At 36.0% G+C, this 22002-nt stretch overlaps 1 protein-coding gene and 1 non-coding gene across 3 annotated transcripts; both read left to right on the plus strand.

The window, feature by feature from the left end:
* Positions 1–842: 842 nt before the first annotated feature.
* LOC149216610 (uncharacterized) lies at positions 843–2861 on the plus strand. 2 transcript variants are annotated; one of them, XR_016250578.1, is made up of 4 exons: positions 843–1006; positions 1238–1335; positions 2197–2276; positions 2406–2861. XR_016250578.1 is itself a non-coding variant. In XM_089391248.1 (3 exons), exons 1-3 carry the CDS (start codon positions 1191–1193, stop codon positions 2628–2630), a joined length of 450 nt encoding a protein of 149 aa, XP_089247374.1. In that variant the 5' UTR covers positions 843–1190; the 3' UTR covers positions 2631–2861. The 2 variants fall into 2 exon arrangements, 1 of the variants encoding a protein (XP_089247374.1); XM_089391248.1 differs by having other exon boundaries at positions 843–1335.
* LOC149216611 (U6 spliceosomal RNA) lies at positions 1078–1179 on the plus strand. Its single transcript, XR_016251396.1, has one exon. It is a non-coding gene; the product is annotated as a U6 spliceosomal RNA (small nuclear RNA).
* Positions 2862–22002: the final 19141 nt, after the last annotated feature.

The raw sequence follows: 22002 nt of genomic DNA on the forward strand, positions 1-22002 counted from the left end.
AAAATATTTTATGAACTTTAAACATTGAATTATCTTTCCTATAAAATAATAATAATAAATAAATAAATCTCCGAAAGTAAAATCAATACGCTGCAAGGATTTGTGCTCTTACGTTGTAACAAAAAATTTACCCATGCGCTTCCATTAATGGTCCACAAACAATCTGAAATTATTATGATTAATCAAGATTACCTTATTAGTAAAGAAAAAGGTAAGATTGCCTTTACATTTTAATCGGAAGAAAAAGGTAAGATCGTGCATGTTTATTAATTCGGAGTCCTGATTGTACGAGTATGACCAGCCAATTTGTCAAAAATCAAAGTAGTTGAATTGCCTTCGCCAGGGGTTAAATTTGACGCCCGTATACCCGTATTTAGCCTTTTTACCCGTAAAATACGTTTTAATTTCAAATCTCCACGTCATGTGCAACGTGCCATTAATTTTTAAAAACGTCAATATGACGGGCAGGTTTAAAAATTAAAAGTTTTAAATTTTTTTTTTATAAATTTATATATATATATATTTAACCAATCCACCTGGCACCCGTAAGTTAAAACTTAAAGTGATTGAAATGGACCGGTTCGAGCCTCAATGACGACATTTATCGCTCCCGTAGTCCTGGTCATTCGTGCTATTAATGATGTAGCTGTTGCACTTGGCTGAGGTATGGTGTATTTACTCAAGATGCGCGTTGGCCTGTGGTACTGCCTTGCTGTCAGCCTTGAAGGGAGCTCCACATCAATGATGCCTGGTCTTCGAGATGATCGAACGACGGGAAGAGTTTTGAATATCTATGCCTCGGGCACTAGATGTCACTCCTCCATTTCTATCTTTCCGGCGAGGTTTATTAACTACTTCGAAGAGGTTTTTGCTTCGAGCTATGGTAGGTTTACAGTCCTGAAACTTTGGAGAAATAGTTTGTCGATGTGCAAGAAAATCTATACAAGGCTTTATTCGGCTCTGGTTCATTCTCCTAGGCAGGTGAAAAATGTTCCTCCATTTCTGGGTAAGGATAATTAAAAAAAAAAGAGAAGTCTTTGTTTTTCTTCTTTTGAATGTAACATGGTTTCGTGCATTGTCTCTTCGGAGACATCCGAAAAATTGGAACGATACAGAGAAGATTAGCATGGCCCTTGCGCAAGGATGACACGCACAAATAGAGAAATAGACCAAATTTTTTCTTTCTGAAAATGGTTTCGTGCACAGATTTTGTAACTTCTATTAATTTTCGTTTCAGGTGGAAAGGCGGCGTGAATGGAGCCCAGGGTTTGGGGAAAACACTGAGTTCAGCTCCTCATATTGGGCACGAAATAGTCATATGGACAAATCCACCGGGTATTTATGTTTTTCTTAGCTTAAGCTCTAAAGGCTGGGATAGCTGTGAGTTTTAGATTCTAGGAGGGTTTCTCTGCTACATACCTTGACTATCTCTGGTAATTTGTTTTTAAAAGTATCATCGGGTTTTTCTAAGGCGAAGTCTGTATATTGTTTTAAGGGTATGGGGTTATCTCCCTGACCCATATCTGAACTGATTATACTCTGCATTCTAAGCTATGAGGCTAAGAGAATCTATGGTTTTGCAATCACCTGATTTTCTTTGTTCATCTTTAGTTTCCTCTCTATCTTTCAAATGGTTTATATATATGAGAGTTTTGTTGGCAAGAAAGAGAGTTTTCAAACGTTGGTAGTGATTCTTTCCTTCGTTTATTTCTTAGCGTGAGTAGGTAGTTTTGTAGAAAACTTGTGTGAAGTCAGGTCGGGGTTCCGGACCCATCGACCGTGACCCGTAGTCCATAAATATATATTTCGTTGTTTTGAACGCTTGTGAGAAAATAGGTAGAAGCTCATGGTACACCGAGTTTTGGTTACTCTTATTATTCTTTCTTTGGTTAGAAAAAATGGTGTACTTATTATAAAATTCACTGAAAAAATTCGGGTTCGAATTTGTTTTATTTATTTCTCTCTATTTCACATAATGGAAATCTTTCTCTGTTTATTTAATAATCTGTTATATTGAACATTAGAGTCTAAATCTCCCACTTACTTTATCATAATTCGGGTTCGGTTATGACAATACAATTTCAAATTATAGTAAAAATACCTTTAAGTGAGACAGTGGAGAACACGATCAAATTCGTTGATACTCACTATTTTGTGCTTTTGATTCATTTCTCCAAAATCTGATGGATATCGCAGTGACAACGTTTGAGCGAAGCGAGGATGCTGTAACAGCTCTTACAAACCCTGATAGTTCGTTCCATGTAGCTTTAATAGAGGTAAATTTCAGCGTCAATTTCTCTTTATGGAAATTGAACAAAAGCCGGGGTTTTCTTTTGTCAAAATTTGCATGTATTTCAGCATAAATCTACAAGCACTGAGAATATTTAAATTTAGTCTTGCAGTAGGCGGCCTTCGGCGAAAGATTGGATGAATTCGACATTCTTGGTGCTGAGATTCGCAAGAATATCCCTACAATAAGTGAGTCTTCAAAGCTTATTTTTGCCTTCTCTGCCATTCTTTTCTCTTCAATTCTCTATACAGAAAATAATAGAGGGTCTGGTTCTTATATTTTAGGTAAATTTGACGCCCGTATACCCGTATACGCACATGTTATTTATCTAAATTTATAGATGCCTCTAAATTTGGTTTTTTAAAAATTTGTGATAAGGAAGGGCTTGTTCACAAGCATGAATTAAGATTTGTAGCAATTCCATATGCATATGTTGATTGTGTTGATATACAAAAACAATTATGGAAACTTGTACAAATAAATTTTAAAAGTCATATGATGGGCAGTTTAAAAATAAAAACGTCATAAAAAAATTCCTTGACGGGTAGGGTCACCCGTCAAATTTAACCCCTGGCCTTCGCCTACCAGCATATTGGTCACATACCAAAAAAAAAACGTCAAATCATTTCTGTTAGTTGAAAAATTAGGATGCCCTTGCATGTGTATGCAGTGTGTGGTTAGTGTATTAAATATCTTATAACATTGTAAATAAGGTTTTCCAATCTATGGGATCACTAGTTTCCTTGTTTTTGCCTTTTGTAATTCAATCTTCTTATTATTCAAATTAACGATGCACTGGCCCAACCTTCTAACCATTCCTTCACTGAAAAGATAATGCTAAGGAATCGATGTTAACGTACAACTGTAACTGTCTCTCATGTATATGAAAGCATCACATTCCAAAATGAAATGTTTTTTCGATTTCACTATCCTAGAAGTGCAAAAAGTACGCACCTGTTCTTCCCAAGCTTCTTTAGGTCCTTTCTACCGACCTAATGTTTTTTCGATTTCACTATCCCAGAAGTGCAAAAAGTACGCACTTGTTCTTCCCAAGCTTCTTTAGGTCCTTTCTACCGACCTATTTCGCACCATAGTTGATGCGAGTTAGTTCTTAATTGAGCAATAAGAATATTTGCTCTCCATGGAATGCTAGCTCCAATGTACTCTTTTTGTTGGAGATCACAAGTGGGGTTGATTGAAGGCAAATTAGTTTTCATTACTAATTAGGGAAAATATTGTTAAATGGTATGGGTAAATGGTATAGGTACCTTAAAATTATAACTATCTCATTATATATAAACTAAAAGATATATAAATTGAGAGGTAAATGGAAATACATATCAAAATATTTAGTTAAGATTAAAATTAGTTTAGATTTTATTTGAGGTGCAAACCTTTGGTAAAGTGAAAAGAGTTTTTTTTTGGTAGATCCGGAATTAACTATTAGCCTTTAAATAAGCTACATGAGACGAGAAGACCATGGGAAAAAACATCAATTAAGAATAGAAAGATGGATCTAGGCTAGTTTAACTATTAGCCTTTAAATAAGCTACATGAGACGAGAAGGCCATGGGGAAAAACATCAATTAAGAATAGAAAAACCATAGATTGGAGTCCGGAAATGTTAAATGGAACATTACAACATTTCTACCATATGGGGCTCGAGAATATTATGTTTTTTACTTTATTTTATTTCAATTTAATTTAATTTAATTTTGTTTTATTTTTACCAAGTCAAAATGTTAAACCTTATAACATCTCTACCATAATAAGCTGGAGAGCATCTCTCTACACAAGACTCATAAAACTTAATTCAACTTATATATATATATATATATATATATATATATATATATATAAGATTTTTAATGATGAAGATTCACTTTACTTTATCTGGGAGGTGTAGATTCTTAAGTTGCAAATAGGATTTGTTATAATATCATGTGCCACTATCCTGGCTTATTTATATCATATGTCAAAAAAACTATGCTTATATTATACATGATATGAGTTTTCTTTTAATTAATCAAGTTAATTAGGGCACGATGAGATAAATCTCAACATTTTATGTGTGACTACTAGTAAGAATATTTGAGAATATTTTATCAAGGCTATTGATAGAATTCTTACCATCCACCTAATAATTATTGATAATTAAATTAAAATTCTAAAAACCCTATTCCAAAATGGACATTAGTAAATATGGTTAATATATGTAGTTTTGCAATAAAAACACATTATAATTAGAGAAAAAAATGATTTTTCAATCATAATTATTTATCTTTATTTTTAAGGGATCATAATTCTTACAATTTGTAATGATGGATTGTGATATTTGAGGAATGAACAATTGTTATTGATGAGTTGTCTAGCACCAAAACTACTAAAAATTATGTTTACACCATCAAAGAAATAAGGGAAGCGCTCCAACATCCCTCAACACATGAGGGGTGGTTTCGAGAGCGACTACTTCATCTCATAATTAGAACTCATGATGTTCAATTTGTAGTTTCCAGAATTTTCCACAATTTTATCTGCCATACAAATTTAGTGATAGAGATCAATAAACTCCAAGTTTGATTACTCCAAATTGTTCTAGAGGGATAATGAACACCTATCTTTGAACACCTCTCTTTTTATTGGTATGGTTTTTTCCTCCTAATGGGTAGTCTTGCAACACTAATATATAATAATACTTAGTGAAGATTAAAAGGAAGATAGACAATAGAACATTCCCTACCAAAATTAGTTGTCATCTTTACTGATTACCAATTTTTTGATCAATTTGTTGTTGCATATATGCGCACAGGAATAACTTTGTTGGTATTTCCATGGACGTGAATGTACTGCTTGAAGCAATATAAGTAGTTAGGGGACAATAAATTTCCCTGCAATTATAAATTGCAATGATGGCCAACATTATGATCGCTAATGGGTGTTAAAAAGATGACAACAACTATTGTAAATAACATAATTATCTGGGCAAATATATTTTACTGTTTAGTCGGTTTTTAATAACGAAAGGAAGTTATGTAATGAAATAGCCCATATTAATTGGTGATTGCTCGAGAGGTTGTATGTAACTTGGAGAGTCATTTTGAGCAATAAAAATTCCAATCCCTTGCCCCGTGGAGGTTTCCTTAACACACTGTCAGGGTTTTACCACATAATTTCTTATGTTAAGTTGTGTGATTTCATTTTCTATATTTATGCATTTCATTCTTGTTTTCGAATATTAATAACTCCAGAATACCAACAAGTGGTATCAGAGCAAAGTTATGAGAGTCACGAGGCAAAATCCGCTCAACTTGGTTGTGAGGTCAAATATTAAAAAAAAAAATGTGTGCACCCACAGAGCCGCATTCTGGTGTTTTTTCACAGGACCGTACGTTGAAGGAGGCATCAGTCATTTGAATAAGCTCGCACAAGTAAGTGTATCTGCGTGAGTCATAGTCACTGGTAGAAAAGCCAATTGGGAGTTTGTGTGAAGATCACTGAGCAGATTCCAGTCCAAGAAAAAGGGGAGAGACATCATTTTTTGAATCTGGTCAATGAGTGAAAAGGATGAGTAGAGAAACCAAAGAGAAGCTCTGCATGTTGCGGCCAACAACCATTACCAGACTGGTCACAAGTCTGAAGTATTGTGCTGAGAGAGTCACCAAGTCTGAAGTATTGTGCAGAGAGAGTCATGGGAACCCTGGTCGAAGAGAAAAACTTCCCTAGCAACCCCGCCCTGCATAGACTGACGCTGAAAAATAAAAGACAACCCCTGCATCTAATTTTGAAGCAAAAGTCTGAGTATTTCTTTGGCAGCAAAAATAAAATTGTTTGTGCAGAAAAATTTGAAATTTTTTCAATTTTTTGAAGAGTTAAGTTGGGTTTCGAAAATGAAATTTGAGTTCTGAAGAGTTAAGTTGAGTCTCAAATTTAAGTAGGGGATTTGAAGTTTCTTGGGATTTGAAGTTTTTTTTTTAAATAGTGGTTAAAAAGAGAAACCATAGTTAAAGAAACCAAAAGAAAATAATTCATAAAATCCCTAATTGAAGGAATTTAGAAAACCTTATTTGAAGACAAAATTTAATAATAAAAATAAACTAGTTGGTGGACTCAACAAAATTTTATCATTAATAATAGGAAGAAATGGAAAAAATGACTAATGCTAAGTTTGAGGTGGAGAAGTTCACCGGAAAGAATATTTTTGCATTGTGGAAACTGAAATTAAGGGATTTGTTGATGCAACAAGGGTTGTAGAAAGCTTTAGATGGGGTGAGGAAGAAACCTGCTGGAATAACAAATTTGGATTGGAAGGACTTGGATGCCCGAGCTCTCAGTACCATCAGGTTGTGCACGGTAGATGAAGTTCTCTTCAATATTGTTGAAGAAACCTCAGCATCAGGTTTGTGGGTAAAATTGGAAACATTGTATATGACCAAATCTTTAACCAACATAATTTATTTGAAGAGGAAACTATATAGCCTTTGGATGAAGGAGGGTACTAAAATTGCAGAACACTTAAATTTTTTTAATACACTTATTTGTCAATTATCATAAATGGAAGTTACATTTTAAGAAGAAGACAAAGTTATTACCTTGTTGTGTTCCTTGCCCGAGTCTTGGGATCACTTTGTGACTTCTATTAGTTTGAGCACAACCGAATCTTTGGAATTTGATTCTGTTGTGGGAGCTTTGTTCTCTAAAAAAGTACGGAGGAAGTCCAACATTGGAACTTCCACACCAGAAGCCATGGTAGTAAGAGGTCGGTGCAAGGAAAGAGGGGAGAAAGTAAGAAGTTCTTCCAGATCAAAATCAAAAGGAAAGAAGTGTAAAGCTAAATGTTGGTACTCCAACAAAATAGGGCATCTCAAGAAAGACTGTTGGAAAATAAAAGAGTCCGTTGAAAACCCAAAGAAGGAATCAAATCAATTTGAGTCAGGTATGATTGATGAACTTTTATCTGTTGAATTAGGTATGGTAGATGAAGCTTTGCCTATTTGCATTTTTTCCTAAAATTATGAAAATTGGTTGTTAGATTTTGGTGCTTCTCATCACACGAGTCTGCATAGATATTGGTTCACTTCATATGAAGTTGTGAATGGTAGTTATGTGTTTATGGGAAATAATGTATCTTGTTAGACTATTGGGATGGGAAATGTCAAAATTAAAATGTATAATGATACAGTTAGAACATTGACTGATTTTAGACATGTACTTGAGTTGAGAAATAATTTGATTTCCTTGGGAGTATAGGACTCAAAAGGTTACAAGTTTACAAGTCAAAATGGAGTGCTGAAATTTTCAGAGGGCACTCTAATTATTATGAAGGTAGAGAAGATTGGAAACCTTTATATACTCAAAGGAAGTACTCGGGTCAGTGAGGCAATGATTGTATCTAATAAGGCAGAAGAAGATACTCGTCTATGGCATCAGTGATTGGCTCACATGAGCGAGAAGGAACTCCAGGTACTGATGAATCGCAAATTGCTTCCTAATTTGAAATCCTTGAGGTTGGATTTTTGTAAACATTGTGTATATGGAAAATATTGTAAACATAAATTTAAAACTAGAAGTCATAATAGTAAAGAAATTTTGGACTATATTCATTCTGATCTTTGGGGACCATCTCCTATTGTATCTTATGGAGGTGCATTATACTTCATAATATTTATTGATTATTTCTCCAGGAAAGTTTGGGTCTATATGTTGAAAAGAAAATCTGATGTATTTAATGTTTTAAAACAATTTAAAGCTATGGTGGAAAAGAAAACAAACAAATAAATTAAATGTTTAAGAACTGACAATTACATTGAATTTTCTTCATTAGAATTTGAACAATATTGTAAGAATGAAGGGATTGTTAGACATAAAACTATTGTCTATACTCCTTAGCAAAATGGCATTGTTGAATGTATGAATCAGACTCTTATGGAAAGAGCCAAAAGCATCATAAGCAATGCTAACCTTCAGAAGGAGTTATGGGAATAAGAAGTATCTACTGCTTGTTATTTGGTAAACAAATCACCTTCAGTTGCCATTAATTGTAAAATTCTTGAAGAAGTTTGGTTGTGTCAGTCTTGTGATTATTCATATTTAATAATTTTTGGTTGTGTTGCCTATGCTCTTATTCCAAATAATCAACGTTCAAAGTTAGACCCAAAAGAAAAATGTTATGTGTTTGTTGGGTATCACTATGCAGTGAAAGGATACAGGTTGTGGGGTCCTTCTTCATGGAAAATAGTCATTAGTAGAGATGTAACATTTGATGAATCTTCTCTTCTAAAATAAAATGTTGTAAAAGTTGAACAGGAACATGTATCACTGAATCAACAAATTCAGATGGAGGATAAACCTTTTTCAGAAAGTCAAAAGGAATAAGAGACTTCTGAAGAAAAAGGTTAAGAAGATGCAAAGGAAACTGTAGAAACTTAGGAACCAGTTCAACAACCAGTCACTCTAAGGAGGTTTACAAGGGAGAGAAGAACACCCAAAATGTATGAAGATTTTTCTTCATCTATTGCATTGATTATTGAATATGGGGAACCTTCTTGTTTTCAATAAGAAGTGGATAATATATATAGCGAAAACTGGAAAAGAGTTATGGATGAAGAAATGGATTCCTTAGCCAAGAACAAAACCTGGGATATTGTAGAACTTCCTGAAGGGAGAAGTGTTTTCGGATGTAAATGGGTCTTCAAATTGAAGCAAAATGTTGATGGAAGTATCAAAAGTTATAAGGCAAGGCTGGTAGAAAGAGGGTATTCTCAAGTTGAAGGAATGACTTTCATGATATTTTTTCACCAGTTGTAAAACTTGTTTCTATTTGAATTGTGTTAGCACTAACTGCATTACTTGATCTTGAGTTAGAACAGTTTTATGTAAAAAAGAAAATTCTTCATGGAGATTTGGATGAAGATATTTATATGGAACAACTAGAAGGTTTCATACAAGGTCGCAACAGAAGGTTAGTTTGCAAGCTCGGGAAATCATTATATGGCTTGATGTAGTCTCCCAGGTAATGGTACAAGAAGTTTGACTCCTTCATGGTGAGCCAAAACTTTACTAGAAGTGAGTATGATCATTGTGTGTACTTTAAAAGTTTCAATTGCATATTCATTATCTTGGTCTTGTATGTTTACAATATGCTTATTGCAAGCAAAATCATGGAAGAGATCAACAAGTTAAAGGCTCAACTTTATAAGACGTTTGATATGAAGGATCTTGGAGTGGAAAAAAATATCTTGGGCATGGAGATACACAGAGACAGGAAAAATGGAAATCTTTGGTTATCATAACAGAAGTGTGTGGAGAAAGTACTTGAAAAGTTCGGTATGAACAATGTGAAACCTGTTAATGTTCCATTAGCTTCCCACTTTAAGATTTCTCTAGTTTTGAGTCCTAGAACTAATGAAGAAAAGAATTATATGTCTCATGTACCATATGAAAATTTAGTAGGAAATTTAATGTATGTGATGGTATATACAAGACCTGACATTTCACATGAAGTTGGAGTTTTTAGTAGGTTCATGGCAAATCCAAGAGAAGAACATTGGCGAGCAGTGAAATGGGTGGTTCGGTATTTGAGAGGAAAAAGTGACCATTATATCATATATAATGGTAGTGAAGGTTTAGTTTGCGGATATGTGGATGTTGATTATGTAGGTGATTTAGACAAGAGGAGATCTACTAGAGGATATGTCTTTACTCTTGCAGGTGGAGACATTAGTTGGATGTCAAAGCTTCAAGAAACAATTGCTTTGTCTACTACTAAAGTAGAGTATATAGATGCTTCATATGCCTGTAAAGAGGCAATCTAGTTGAAAGGTCTACTTGATGAGATTGGAAGAAATGAGGAGAAAGTGAATGTGTTCTATGACAGTCAGAGTGTTACTCATTTGGCCAAAAATCTAGCTTATTACAGCAAGACTAAGCACATTGATGTAAGGTACCATTTTGTGAGACATGTGATCGATGGCGGAAAAGTAGCTCTTAAGAAGGTTCCTACACAAGAGAATCGTGAAGACATATCCACAAAGTCAGTTTCAGTAGAGAAGTTCTGATGGTGTTTGGCTTCTCTTGGCTTGCAAAAGAGATGATGAATGGGCATGGGCAAGGGATTAGGAAAATTGTTGTCAAGGTGGAGATTGTTAAAAGGATGACAACAACTGAAGTAAATAATATAATTATCTGGGAAAATATATTTTATCGTTTAGTTAGTTTTTATAATGAAAGGAAGTTATGTAACGAAATAGCCCATATTAATTAGTGATTACTCGAGAGGTTGTATGTAACTTGGAGAGTCATTTTGAGCAATAAGAATTCCAATCCCTTTCCCCATGGAGGTTTCCTTAACACACTGTTAGGGTTTTACCATGTAACTTCTTGTGTTAACTTGTGTGATTTCAGTTTCTATATTTATGCATTTCTTTCTTGTTTTTGAATGTTAATAACTCCAAAATACCAACAATGGGATAAAGGAGGAAACCAAACTCAAAATAATTTAGAAGAATACCACACAAAACATGCTAGAGATACAACTCTATCACTTGAATTGATTGAAGCTACATGATTAAATATACTCAAAATTTCTAATATTAGTTATGCTAATAATCGCTCAAACATACATCAATGAAACTTCCTAAGTTTAGACTCAATGAAAGCTACAAGAAAATATGAGCTAGCTGGGATTAATTAAAACATTCCAACACTCCCCCTTAATTATGACCACTATTTGCTATTGGTCTAAGTCTTAGCTAGCCTTACAATACTTAAGATCGAGTCAAAAGCTTGTTTTACTTTTTCTTGTTGGTGTAGGTTGTCTTCAAATCTATGTTATACAAGCTTTTTCTTTTTTTATTTTGTTCCAAAATTTATATTTTGTGTAATTTTTCTTTGAATTCATCTTAAGCTTTATTCTAGTCTTTTTATTCAATATTTCTTTGTCTTCTTTGTTTGATTTTTATTTCACATTTTCTTGTACTTCAACTATTGGTGATTGAACTTTTTTTTCAATCACTATAAGATCAAAAGAAGCATCTTTGTTTTCTTTCATCTCCTCTTCCACTACTGTAATAACTTCAACAACGTTGGTGGTTTCCTTAATTTTCTTTGTTCCTTCTATTGTTGTAGTGATTGTAGCTTTTTCATACCAAATTTCATCTCCATCACACTTGGGCTTTGCAATCTTGTCATCAAGAAATGTTAATTCAACCTCATAGTCAAGCTCAATACTCATTACTAGGTTTTTCACACCTATCATTTTCGCTACAAATGTGATTTTAATTTCAGCACTTCAACTTCAACTTCATCTTCCATACATGTATATGCATGATGGGATTCACTTTCTGTATCATGTTGATACTTTTTTTCTGCTTCCATAGGATCTTCTGCTTCCATAGGATTTTCTACTACAAATGTGATTTTAATTTCAGCACTTCAACTTCAACTTCATCTTCCATACATGTATATGCATGATGGGATTCACTTTCTGTATCATGTTGATACTTTTTTTCTGCTTCCATAGGATCTTCCATAACATCTCCAATTACTTTTGTGATATAAAATCTTCTGCTTCTCCCATTAGGAAAGTAATTTCATTACCAATTGCAATGCTTTGTTGAGTGGTATTTCTCTTCCTTTCATTGAATATCATTTCCTTTTGGATGTGGTTGTTACTGCAATCCTGGGAATAATACTATAATCCAAACCTTGTTGAATGAGAAATAATTTTTTTTGCATCATTCTTCCTTTTGGCTATAGTTGATCCCTTTGATATTTTGTTATGACCTCATAATTTTCTCGACTTGGGACTTCTTAAAACCCGTACACAATAATATACCATAACTCATCCATTCATAATATGGTTCTCATTTTAATTGCCCAAAATTCATATTTTTTACCGGAGAAAATAATATGTTATAGAAAATAAGAACTATCGAAGAAATCAATACTCATTAAATCTTAAGAGAACTCAATCATATTTTAAAATCAACTATGAAAAAGAAAACCTTTTCTTAAAGGAAATAACCCCCTTTTTTTCTTATGTTTCCTTCTCTTACCCCTTTTTTAAACTTGTTTCTCTTTTTTAAAATAATTTTTTTCTTTTTCTTTATACTAATTAAAAAAAAACTTTTTAAAAATATTGCTCAATCACCTTTCTTAATTATTTCTATGCAATAGTTTGAAAAACCACTTTGAAAATATCTCTAAAACAAATAAGGGGAATACCTATTTTTTAATGAACAACTTTGACCTTAAAATGATATTCTCTCCCAAATAAAAAATCAACTTTGTGTACATGTCATGTGTTGGGCCTCAAAATGGTCCCTATTTTCACTCCATCATTCACCAATATCTTCACATTTTACCTTCATGTCACCTCCATTCCACCTCCACATCATTCCATTTACCTCATTATTGGGTTATAACTATGCTTTTCCAAAGTTTATTAATTCTTAACATTTTTAAGTGAATTTATGGCTAAACTTTAGAAAATAATATGCTTATACTTGTACCTAACAATTAGAATGAGTTTGTTGACATGTGTAGGTACAAAGGAAGCTTCCAGGGCATCTTTATGTGGCCTTGAATGATCAAATTCGAATTTGATAAGATAAGCCTCATGGAAAAGATCATGATCTCATGGAGAAGATCATGGACCTCATGGAGGAAATCAAGGAGGATAGGGTTATGTGTCTAGATGGTTGAGAAATGTATGGAACTAAAAGAGAGATTAGTGGATCATCATTATGAGTTTGTTATCTCATCCCATTGTATAAATAAGAGTACCTCCTCCATTCCAAAGGGAGGACTCTTGGAGCATTGTATCCAACTTATGATGGCATAGAATAAAGCTTCATTTTTCATATATTTCCACTATGTAGTTTTAGATATAAGTTGTACATATATTTCCATTATGTAGTTTTAGATATAAGTTGTCTTAGTGTAGTAAATGGAATAATTTGTCACTTTGTTCTTAGGAGAATTGAGCTCACTCTAGAAGGATCAAAGGAACATGTTATTTCATATTAGATCTTATTTCATTTAATTGCTTAGATGTTTGAGGATTTGTTTATGATTGATGAATGAGTTTTAAATTAGAATCTTATCAGCATATGAGAGGACAACCAAGGGTCTAAGTTAGGCTCTCTCTCCATTTGATTTGCATGATAAATGAAATTCATTCTTTTGCTTTTATGTTTCAAGTATCATATGAGGAGATAACCAAGAGTCTAAGTCTCCATTGATTTATATGGTAATTGAAATTCATTCTTTTGTGCTTTTATGTTTCAAGTCATTTCATTTCTTATGCTTATGAATGAATCTTAGTTTAGTTTGGATTAGTACATGGGAGGACAATCAAGAGACTAAGTTAGTCTTTCTCTCTCTTTGAATCTGAACAACAATTAAAATTCATTCTCTTGCCTTCATTTCAAGTTTCTAGTTTTATGTAATCAATGATTTCTCTATGATACTGTAGGGAAGGACAACCAGGACCTCCTTAGTTAGGAGCCTCTTCCCTTGCATATTATATTGAATCGTAAATAATTCAGCTAGACATAGAGTTAGTTGCCTACTCTTGCATATATATTGCTGGCACCATCACAAGCTTACGAGTTTCCCTGGTTGATAATTTAATGCAGCAATTTAAGCCCAATAAATTGCCCAACATCATGTGAATACATATGGCATGTCATACTACTAAACTTTTTCCGATTGTAAATTCTGAGAATATCCTAAAATCCAAAGGTAAGCAATGAGGTCAAACAATTGACGTCACTATTGTGTGTTGGATTCTAGAATATTTCCAAAATCTACAATTAGGATAAGGATGGCCATGTCATACCTTGAATACCTTTTAAGAAGATACTTCTTAAAAATATTACTACATTGACCCTATGCCCTCAACAACAAAGGTGAGTCTTGATGGTGGCAACACAATTACTTAAAAAATGGTGGCTCTTGAAGAAAACAACTGCTTCTTAAGAACATAATGGTGGAAATACCCCTTCAACACATAATGGTAGTTTTATTAACATTTTTCAGGACTTGATTATTTCCTTCTCTCAATTCCAACAAACAATGGTGGCTAGTTTTGGAGAGATGATTGCACCTCTCAAAATGGAATTGATTCATGTCACCTTCTAAATATGGTCATGGCTTTGTAGGCTCACAACAAAAAAAACTCATATAACCTTAGCTCTGAGCTTTTCTCTTCTACCTTGGATACACTTTGGTTCTCTAGCTTTGATAAACCAAACTAAAAATAACTTAGAAGAATACCACACACAACATACTAGAGTTTCTCTCTAGATTTGATAAACCAAACTAAAAATAACTTAGAAGAATACCACATACAACATATTAGAGTTGCTCTCTAGCTTTGATAAACCAAATTAAAAATAACTTAGAAGAATACCACACACAACATATTAAAGTTGCAGACAGAGTTGGAATTTTATGGGAATTTTTCCCTTCAAATACGTTTACAAAAATTTACATGACTGTCTCTTGTCATGTGTTTTGAAGTGTGAAAAATGTGTTTTCAATGGTTTGTTTTTATTAGAAAACATTAATAATACCTTATGTCAAGCTCCTGAAGGGCACTGCCACCTAGGCACATTCCATCTAGGTCAAGGGTTGTCATAGTATCACCGAATCACCACTCACCTATGAAAGTTATCCTATGTTATAGTGTCACTTGTGAAATAGTGGAAATGTCGTTTCGACCGTAGTCTACACTAGATCTCCAAATCAAATCCACCCTCCATAATTTAAGGAATCCAAATGGATATCATCCCAATCAAATATCATCCTCAAAAATTAATAAATATAGGTTAAGATGCATTACGCTTTAACAAACGTGGTTTTCCTCTCATCCTGTTGGCTTATCATGCATATATATGCTCCCACAATTTTATTCAACCGTGAATTATGTCATCCTCCAATTTTAACAATTTACAAAACATATCATTCTCCTGTTGTTTGTGGTCTAGTTTGGTGGACTTCACATGAGCATGACAACCTATATGAACTTTATTTTTTATGGACGTTATAGACCATATTTCAAATATCCAATAATTTGGTGTAATTAATGTTAGGCTAATCCAGGTGGATATTGGTGGCCACCTGCCTATTCCACCTAGACCTCCGACTGGTTTCATTTGTTTCCTTGTTTATTGCAACATTTACTATTTTTAGCATTTTTTCGGGTCCTGAACTTCTGGAGTAGTTTTGGCCTCCTAAACGACGTTTTTTTGAGGTTCGTAGTAGGCCGCAACTATTGTAGTACTCGGAGAGACCTTTCCAACAAGGTAACGTACGTGCCAAACAAAGATAATATGACCAAGTTATGACCGTGGGAAGTTGGCTACCCAACTAACCCCAACAGGGCCCACAAACTCTTGGTGTTCCATCTCCTGGGGTTAGGGTTATGGCTCTTTAGGGTTTTCCCTTGTTGTTCAATAATAAATAGGCCCTTAAGCCTTATATTAACATAGTTCAGAGGCATGTAGCTGCCACATATCTTCTCAGAGATAAGCTACCATCGCCCGAGCTAGTTTATTTCCATTCTATTTGTAAGCATATTTCAGTATTTTGATATTAATGAAATAAAGTGTTATTTCTACTGCATCTCTGTATTTATGGTTATATCTGTAATTTGTTTCATTCTTGTTTAAGTTCGGATCAGTGGTATCAGAGTGGTATGCTCTTTCTCTGTTTTTCTTTGCATGTCCCCAACGAGGTTAGTGTATAAGGAGTTATGGCTCGAACTAGTTGAGCCTTTGCCATACCAGCCTCACAAACCCCGACGACCTCCCATAGCGGAAGAAAATAAAGATTAGGGGGCAAGAGATCCTTACAAAATATTTCTCAAGGAATCCCTCGAGTGACAAAGGAACACAATGATGGATAACTTTACCTAGATCCTTTGACGACTACCCATAGGCAACACATTTTCATCCAACAACCACTCTGGAGGCACCACACATTTTAAGATACAAGTTAGCTTTGATATTCCCATATTTAAGGGCTAGATAGATGCATACTTCATAGGTAAATGGTTAAATCTGTTGGAAGGATATTTTTCTTTGCATGTCTTTTCTAATCGGGAAAAGTTATTTTTGCACTTCTCAAAGTTTCCCCACACGTCAAGGAATAGTGGGAAACCTACTGTGAACAAAAGGACGAGAGGGGATCCTCACTATTTTCAGTTGCACCCACTTGGAATTCTTTCCAAGACGCCATAAAGGAACAACATTACCCTATCGGTATCTATGAAGATAAATACATAAAGTGGACCACACTATGGTAGGGAAGGGACCAAGATGTGTCAGAGTTCACAATTTTTTTCCATTCCCTTCACACAAAGCTAGGTATCAAGGATTCTGAGTGGCATTTGGTACTGAAGTACCACGACTATCTACACAAGTACATCCAGAACGAGATGGATTTCCTAGACATCTCCTCTCTCGGAACGACGTACCCATATGCTATCAATATTGAGTAGATGTTTAAACAGAAGAAGCGGGACTTTGGATCTGCAAATTTGAAGCAAGGAAAAGATTCCCCAAGCCACGGAGAAAAGGACAAAGCTAATCCAGGGTGACCCAGGACAACCTGCCGAAGCTGTAAGAAAATAACAACACCACGAAGACAAAGAAGGACATGGGGAAATGGTGTGAGTTCCATAATATGTCCACTCACAACACAAGTGAGTGTCGGGCCAAGTAGTCATTAGAGGCCGAGATGAAGGCTTCCGAATCAGACGCATTTTCCGACTCTGATTCAGAACCCGACAAGGGGAATGAAAAAGGGAAGCATATCATTTACGCAGAGCATAGTGCCATAGTGACCACCACCAATATCTAGAAGAATGAGCCTGAAGATCCATAGGAGGGGTAATACCTCTTCCACTCACAGATGTGGGTGAAGGGTTCTCCGCTACAGTTCATTGTCAACAGCAGGAGCCAAAAGAAAATTATTTCAATAGATTTCATGAAGAAGTTTGGCCTACCGACTACATCACATCTGAAACTGTACACCATCGAGTGGCTTCACCAAGGACGGGATCTTCATGTTAGCCAACAGTGTCGCCTTCCCTACAACATCAAGCCCTTCATGGATGAAGAATTGTGTGATGTTTCTCCTCTTGAAGTTTGTGATGTATTATTAGGACAATCATACTTGTGAAGGTGGCATGTTGTATATGAGTCTAAACCTCACTCTATGATTATTACTTTTGGAAATAAGTTGTACAGGATACCAGAGGTAGCCCCACCTACCGCCATCTCTTTGATCACTGCAAAGAAATGTAGTAAGATCATTTCCTAGATCTGGATTTTTTTTCCTTATCATTCACCCTCAAGACAAGAAGAAGGTTGTGGCCACGACTTCTAGACAGTGCTCCTCCGCACAGCAACAATAGATGGGCAATGTTGTGGAGGAGTAAAGGGACATTTTCACTTCACCTACAAGGGTACCTCTGCACTGTCAGGTCAAGCACTCCATCGATCTGACCCCGGGCGTGCCACTACCCAATGGACCGATCTATCGACACTCTGTTATGGAGAATAATGAGATCAAGAGGTAGATTTAGGACTTGTTGAAAAAGGGGCACATCAGGCCAAGCTAATCACCTTGTGGGAGCCTGATTATATTGGTACAAAAGAAGGACAGGACTTGGAGACTCTGTATTGCCTATCGAGCGCTACAAGATCACTGTACGGAATAGGTACCTAATCCCACAAATTTATGACCTTTTGGACCAGCTCAAGGGGGCTAAATATTTTAGTAATATTGACTTGAAGTCTGGTTAGCACCAAGTTCCTATTGAACCCTCCGATGTGTGGAAGGCTACCTTCAAATCCAAGGAGGGCCTTTTTGAGTGGTTGGTCATGCCTTTCAGGTTGACGAATGCCCCCAAGACCTTCATGAGATTGATGGACGACATCTTGTGACCCTTGACCAATTCGTGATGGTGTATTTAGATGAAATCTTGATCTTTAGACAGAGTTGGTAAGAGCACCTCCACCATATTCGACAGGTCCTTCAAGCCCTGGGACAACACAAGTTGTGTGCCAATTTGGAGAAATGCACTTTTGTCTTGAACCAGGTTCAATATCTAGGGTACATCATTTATGAGAAGGGTGTGCATGTGGATCCAGCCAAGATACAAGTCATTCAAGATTGGCCATCCCTAACCACTCTAACAGATCTTCGCATCTTTCTGGGTCTTACCAATTTCTATAGCAGGTTCGTGTGGGGGTTCTCTCATATCATTTGGCCTTTAAGTCAAGTCACCAAGGGCGGAGTGAAAGAAAAATAATTTGGTCTGAAACCCAATAATATTAAGGGAGTTTTGAGGTCTAAAATGGGCCTCCTAAGAAAAATGTACAACCAAAATAAAATTTATAAGAACCAATAGGATTCAAGATGATGATGTCAACCATGGGGGAGGATTCACCATTTTTGGAGTAAAAAAGTGAAAAGATTAAAAAGTAATAAAATAATAAACTACTTTTTCAACTCGTATTTTCAACTTATCTCCCTAAGGTTTCACTCACATTTCGAGTGGGAGTACTCGTTCGATGCAAAATTTAATTCCCCATCCAAGGAGTAGCCATGTTGCATACTTTTGATGGACCCTGCTACAAGAAAAATGAGAAATGCATGAAAAAATGTGATTACAATTACATTTTTCACGTATTTCTCATTTTTCATGTAGTAGGTTCTATCAAAAGTATGCAACATGGGTACTCTTGGATGAGGAATCAAATTACGCATCCAACGAGTGTTTCCTCTCAAAATTTGAGTAAAGCCATAGGGAGATATGTTGAAAATACGAGTTGAAAAAATATAGTTTTTTCTTTTTTTCCTCTACAATTTGATGATGTAATCTAATCTTAATTTATTATTTCCACTATTATTTTATAATTTCCTTAGAAGGCCCATTTTATACCTCAAAACTCCCCTAATGGAAGGCGTTTTCCGAGTTGAAGCATCACCTTTGTCATGCACCACCGCTCACATTACCAAACGTGAAACAACCATTTGAGATTGAGACAGAAGCCTCCGACTATGCTATTGTGCAGTTATTACTCCGCAGGGGCATCGAGTGGCTTACCACAGTGAGACACTTTTAGACACAGTCCAAAAGTATCTGACTTATGACAAAGAAATGTATTCCATTGTGCAACCCCATTGTCAATGGAAGCATTACATTATGGGGAAGGAAACTATCATTGACACAGACCACCAACCCCTGCAGTTCATACAGACACAAGGGAAGTTGCAGAACGATTTCCATCAGAAATGGTCGACATACCTACAATAGTTCCTCTTGAACATTAAGTACAAGAAGGGAAGCACCAATAATGTTGCAAACTTCCTTAGCCGACCACCAGTCATGGCGCTGATCACGGTGCACGACTCTTGTGGGCATGAGACTTTGAGGTGGCCGCATCTTTACAAGGGCGATCCAGAATTTGGCAGCACATACCAAACACTCCTGGAAGGTAAGAAAGTTCCAAATTTTCACCTCCAGGATGCACTGTTATGCCACCTGGGATACATATGTGTTCCTTCAAGTGAGTGTGCCAAGATGATTTGGGAGGCGCACTACATTCGGGTCGCTAGACATTTTGGAGTAGAGAAAACAGTGGTAGTACTGCAAAAGTAATTTTATTGGCTGAATCTTCGTCAGGATGTTGGGAAGTACATTAGATCTTGCACCACCTATGTCATTGTCAAACCAACCATCAAGAAGCAATGCCTATATACTCATCTGCCTACTCCTAGTCGACCATGGGAATCCATCTCCATGGATTACATGTCGGGCCTTCCTTCTACTAAGCATGACAATGACTGCGTATTCGTGGTCATCGATAGATTCTCTAAGATGGCCATCATGGCGACCTACAAAAAGAGTATCACAACAGAGGCCGCTACTAAGCTCTTCTTTGAGGAAGTGTGGGTAAACTTTTGGATCCCACACTCCATTATCTCAGATCGGGATAGAATATTGTTAAGTGCATTTTTTTCAAGTCTCTGGTCGATGCTGGATACCAAACCTACTAAGTCCATGACATTCCACCCCCAAACTAATGGCCAAAGAGAGGTCGTCAACTGGATGATCGTACACATTCTGTGCATGTACAACTCAAAGCATCCATGCACAAGGGATGAAATCCTCCTCTATGTCAAACACAAATACAACAGAGCTCTCCATAGCTCAACGGGCCACAACCCCTTTCAGGTAGGGTTAGGATTTCAGTCATTATGTCCCATTGATGTGGCCATACCATTTGCAACTACTCAAGCAGATTCAACACACATCCAGTTTGAAGCCGACATGGCTAACAACTTCATTGAGTTCATTCAACACATCTGCTAGCAGGTCCATGATATATTGGATAGAGCTAATGCTAAGTACAGGTAGCGCCATGATCAACATCGAGTGCCGCACAAGTTCCAAGTGGGTGACAAAATTTGGCTACATTTTCGAAAGGAGAGCCTCGCTGGACCAAACCGCAAGCTTTGCCTGCTTCGATATGGGCCATATACCATCATCAACATTGTAGGGTATAATTCCTTCGTGCTCAACATTCCACCGTTCCTTGGTCTGCACCTAGTGTTCAATGTAGACTGCCTTCGGCCATACTTTACACCATTGCTGGACACATTCGACATTGCAGAACAAATCACACCAACAGAGCTAAAATTGAATTGCATCGAACATGCCACAACTGATCAGATCATGGACACACGGATTAAGAACACTCATCAATAGAGGATCTAGCTATATTGATTTGTCAAAGCAGGCCAACTCCCTCACCAAGGCAAGTGGTTCACGAGGGATCAGGTTCAATAGAAATTTCCTCACCTCATGGAGGCTCTGCATGCAAGGGGGACCATTACTTCCTAAGGAGGGAGGATTGATCCAAGTGGATATTCGTGGACACCCACCTATTCCACCTAGACCTCAAGTCAGTTTCATACGTTTCCTTGTTTTTTGCAACATTTACTATTTTTAGCAGTTTTTAGCGTCCTAAACTTCTAGAGCAATTTTGATCCCCTAAATGGTGTTTTTTCGAGGTCCACAGGAGGCCCATAGTCATGGGTAGGCTACTACAAATCCCTTAGTACTCGGAAATACCTTTCCAACAAGGTATCATACGCGCCAAATAGAGATAATATGACCAAGTTATGACCCTCGGAAGTTGGCTGACCAACTAACCCCAACTGGGCTCACAAACTCTTGGCGTTCCATCTCTTAGGGTTAGGGTTTTGGTTGTTTATGGTTTTCCCTTATTGTTCAATAATAAATAAACCCTTTAGCCTCATTGTAACATATTTCAGAGGCATGTAGCCACCACATCTCTTCTCAAAGATAAGCTACCATCGCCCGAGCTAGTTTATTTCCATTCTGTTTGTAAGCATATTTCGATATTTTGATATTAGTGAAATGAAGTGTTATTTCTGCTGCATCTATGTGTTTATGGTTATATCTGTAATTTTTTGTGCTCCTGTTTAAGTTCAGATCATAGGAATTTGTTGACATGCTTGAGATTTCCATTTCCCACACACAAGATCATTGCCTAAAAGCAAAACATATGTTGTTACTCAGACTGACTTCTTCATCTAAGCATCGTTTAACTGTTAGGTCCCTACAATAATAGTGATTCCCCCATTTATATTGTCATTGTAGTCCTTATTCT

This window comes from Pinus tabuliformis, chromosome 1_1, assembly GCF_031772625.1.
Source record: "Pinus tabuliformis cultivar Carrire ecotype Pingquan chromosome 1_1, CPIR1, whole genome shotgun sequence".
NCBI lineage: Eukaryota > Viridiplantae > Streptophyta > Pinopsida > Pinales > Pinaceae > Pinus > Pinus tabuliformis.

Excerpts from the sequence above, each read along its gene's own strand:
- LOC149216610 (XM_089391248.1), top strand. The coding sequence starts at position 1,191 with ATGGTTTCGTGCACAGATTTTGTAACTTCTATTAATTTTCGTTTCAGG. Across the intron at positions 1,336-2,196 it reads CATATGGACAAATCCACCGG|TGACAACGTTTGAGCGAAGC; the intron begins GTATTTATGTTT and ends TGGATATCGCAG. Across the intron at positions 2,277-2,405 it reads TCCATGTAGCTTTAATAGAG|GCGGCCTTCGGCGAAAGATT; the intron begins GTAAATTTCAGC and ends GTCTTGCAGTAG.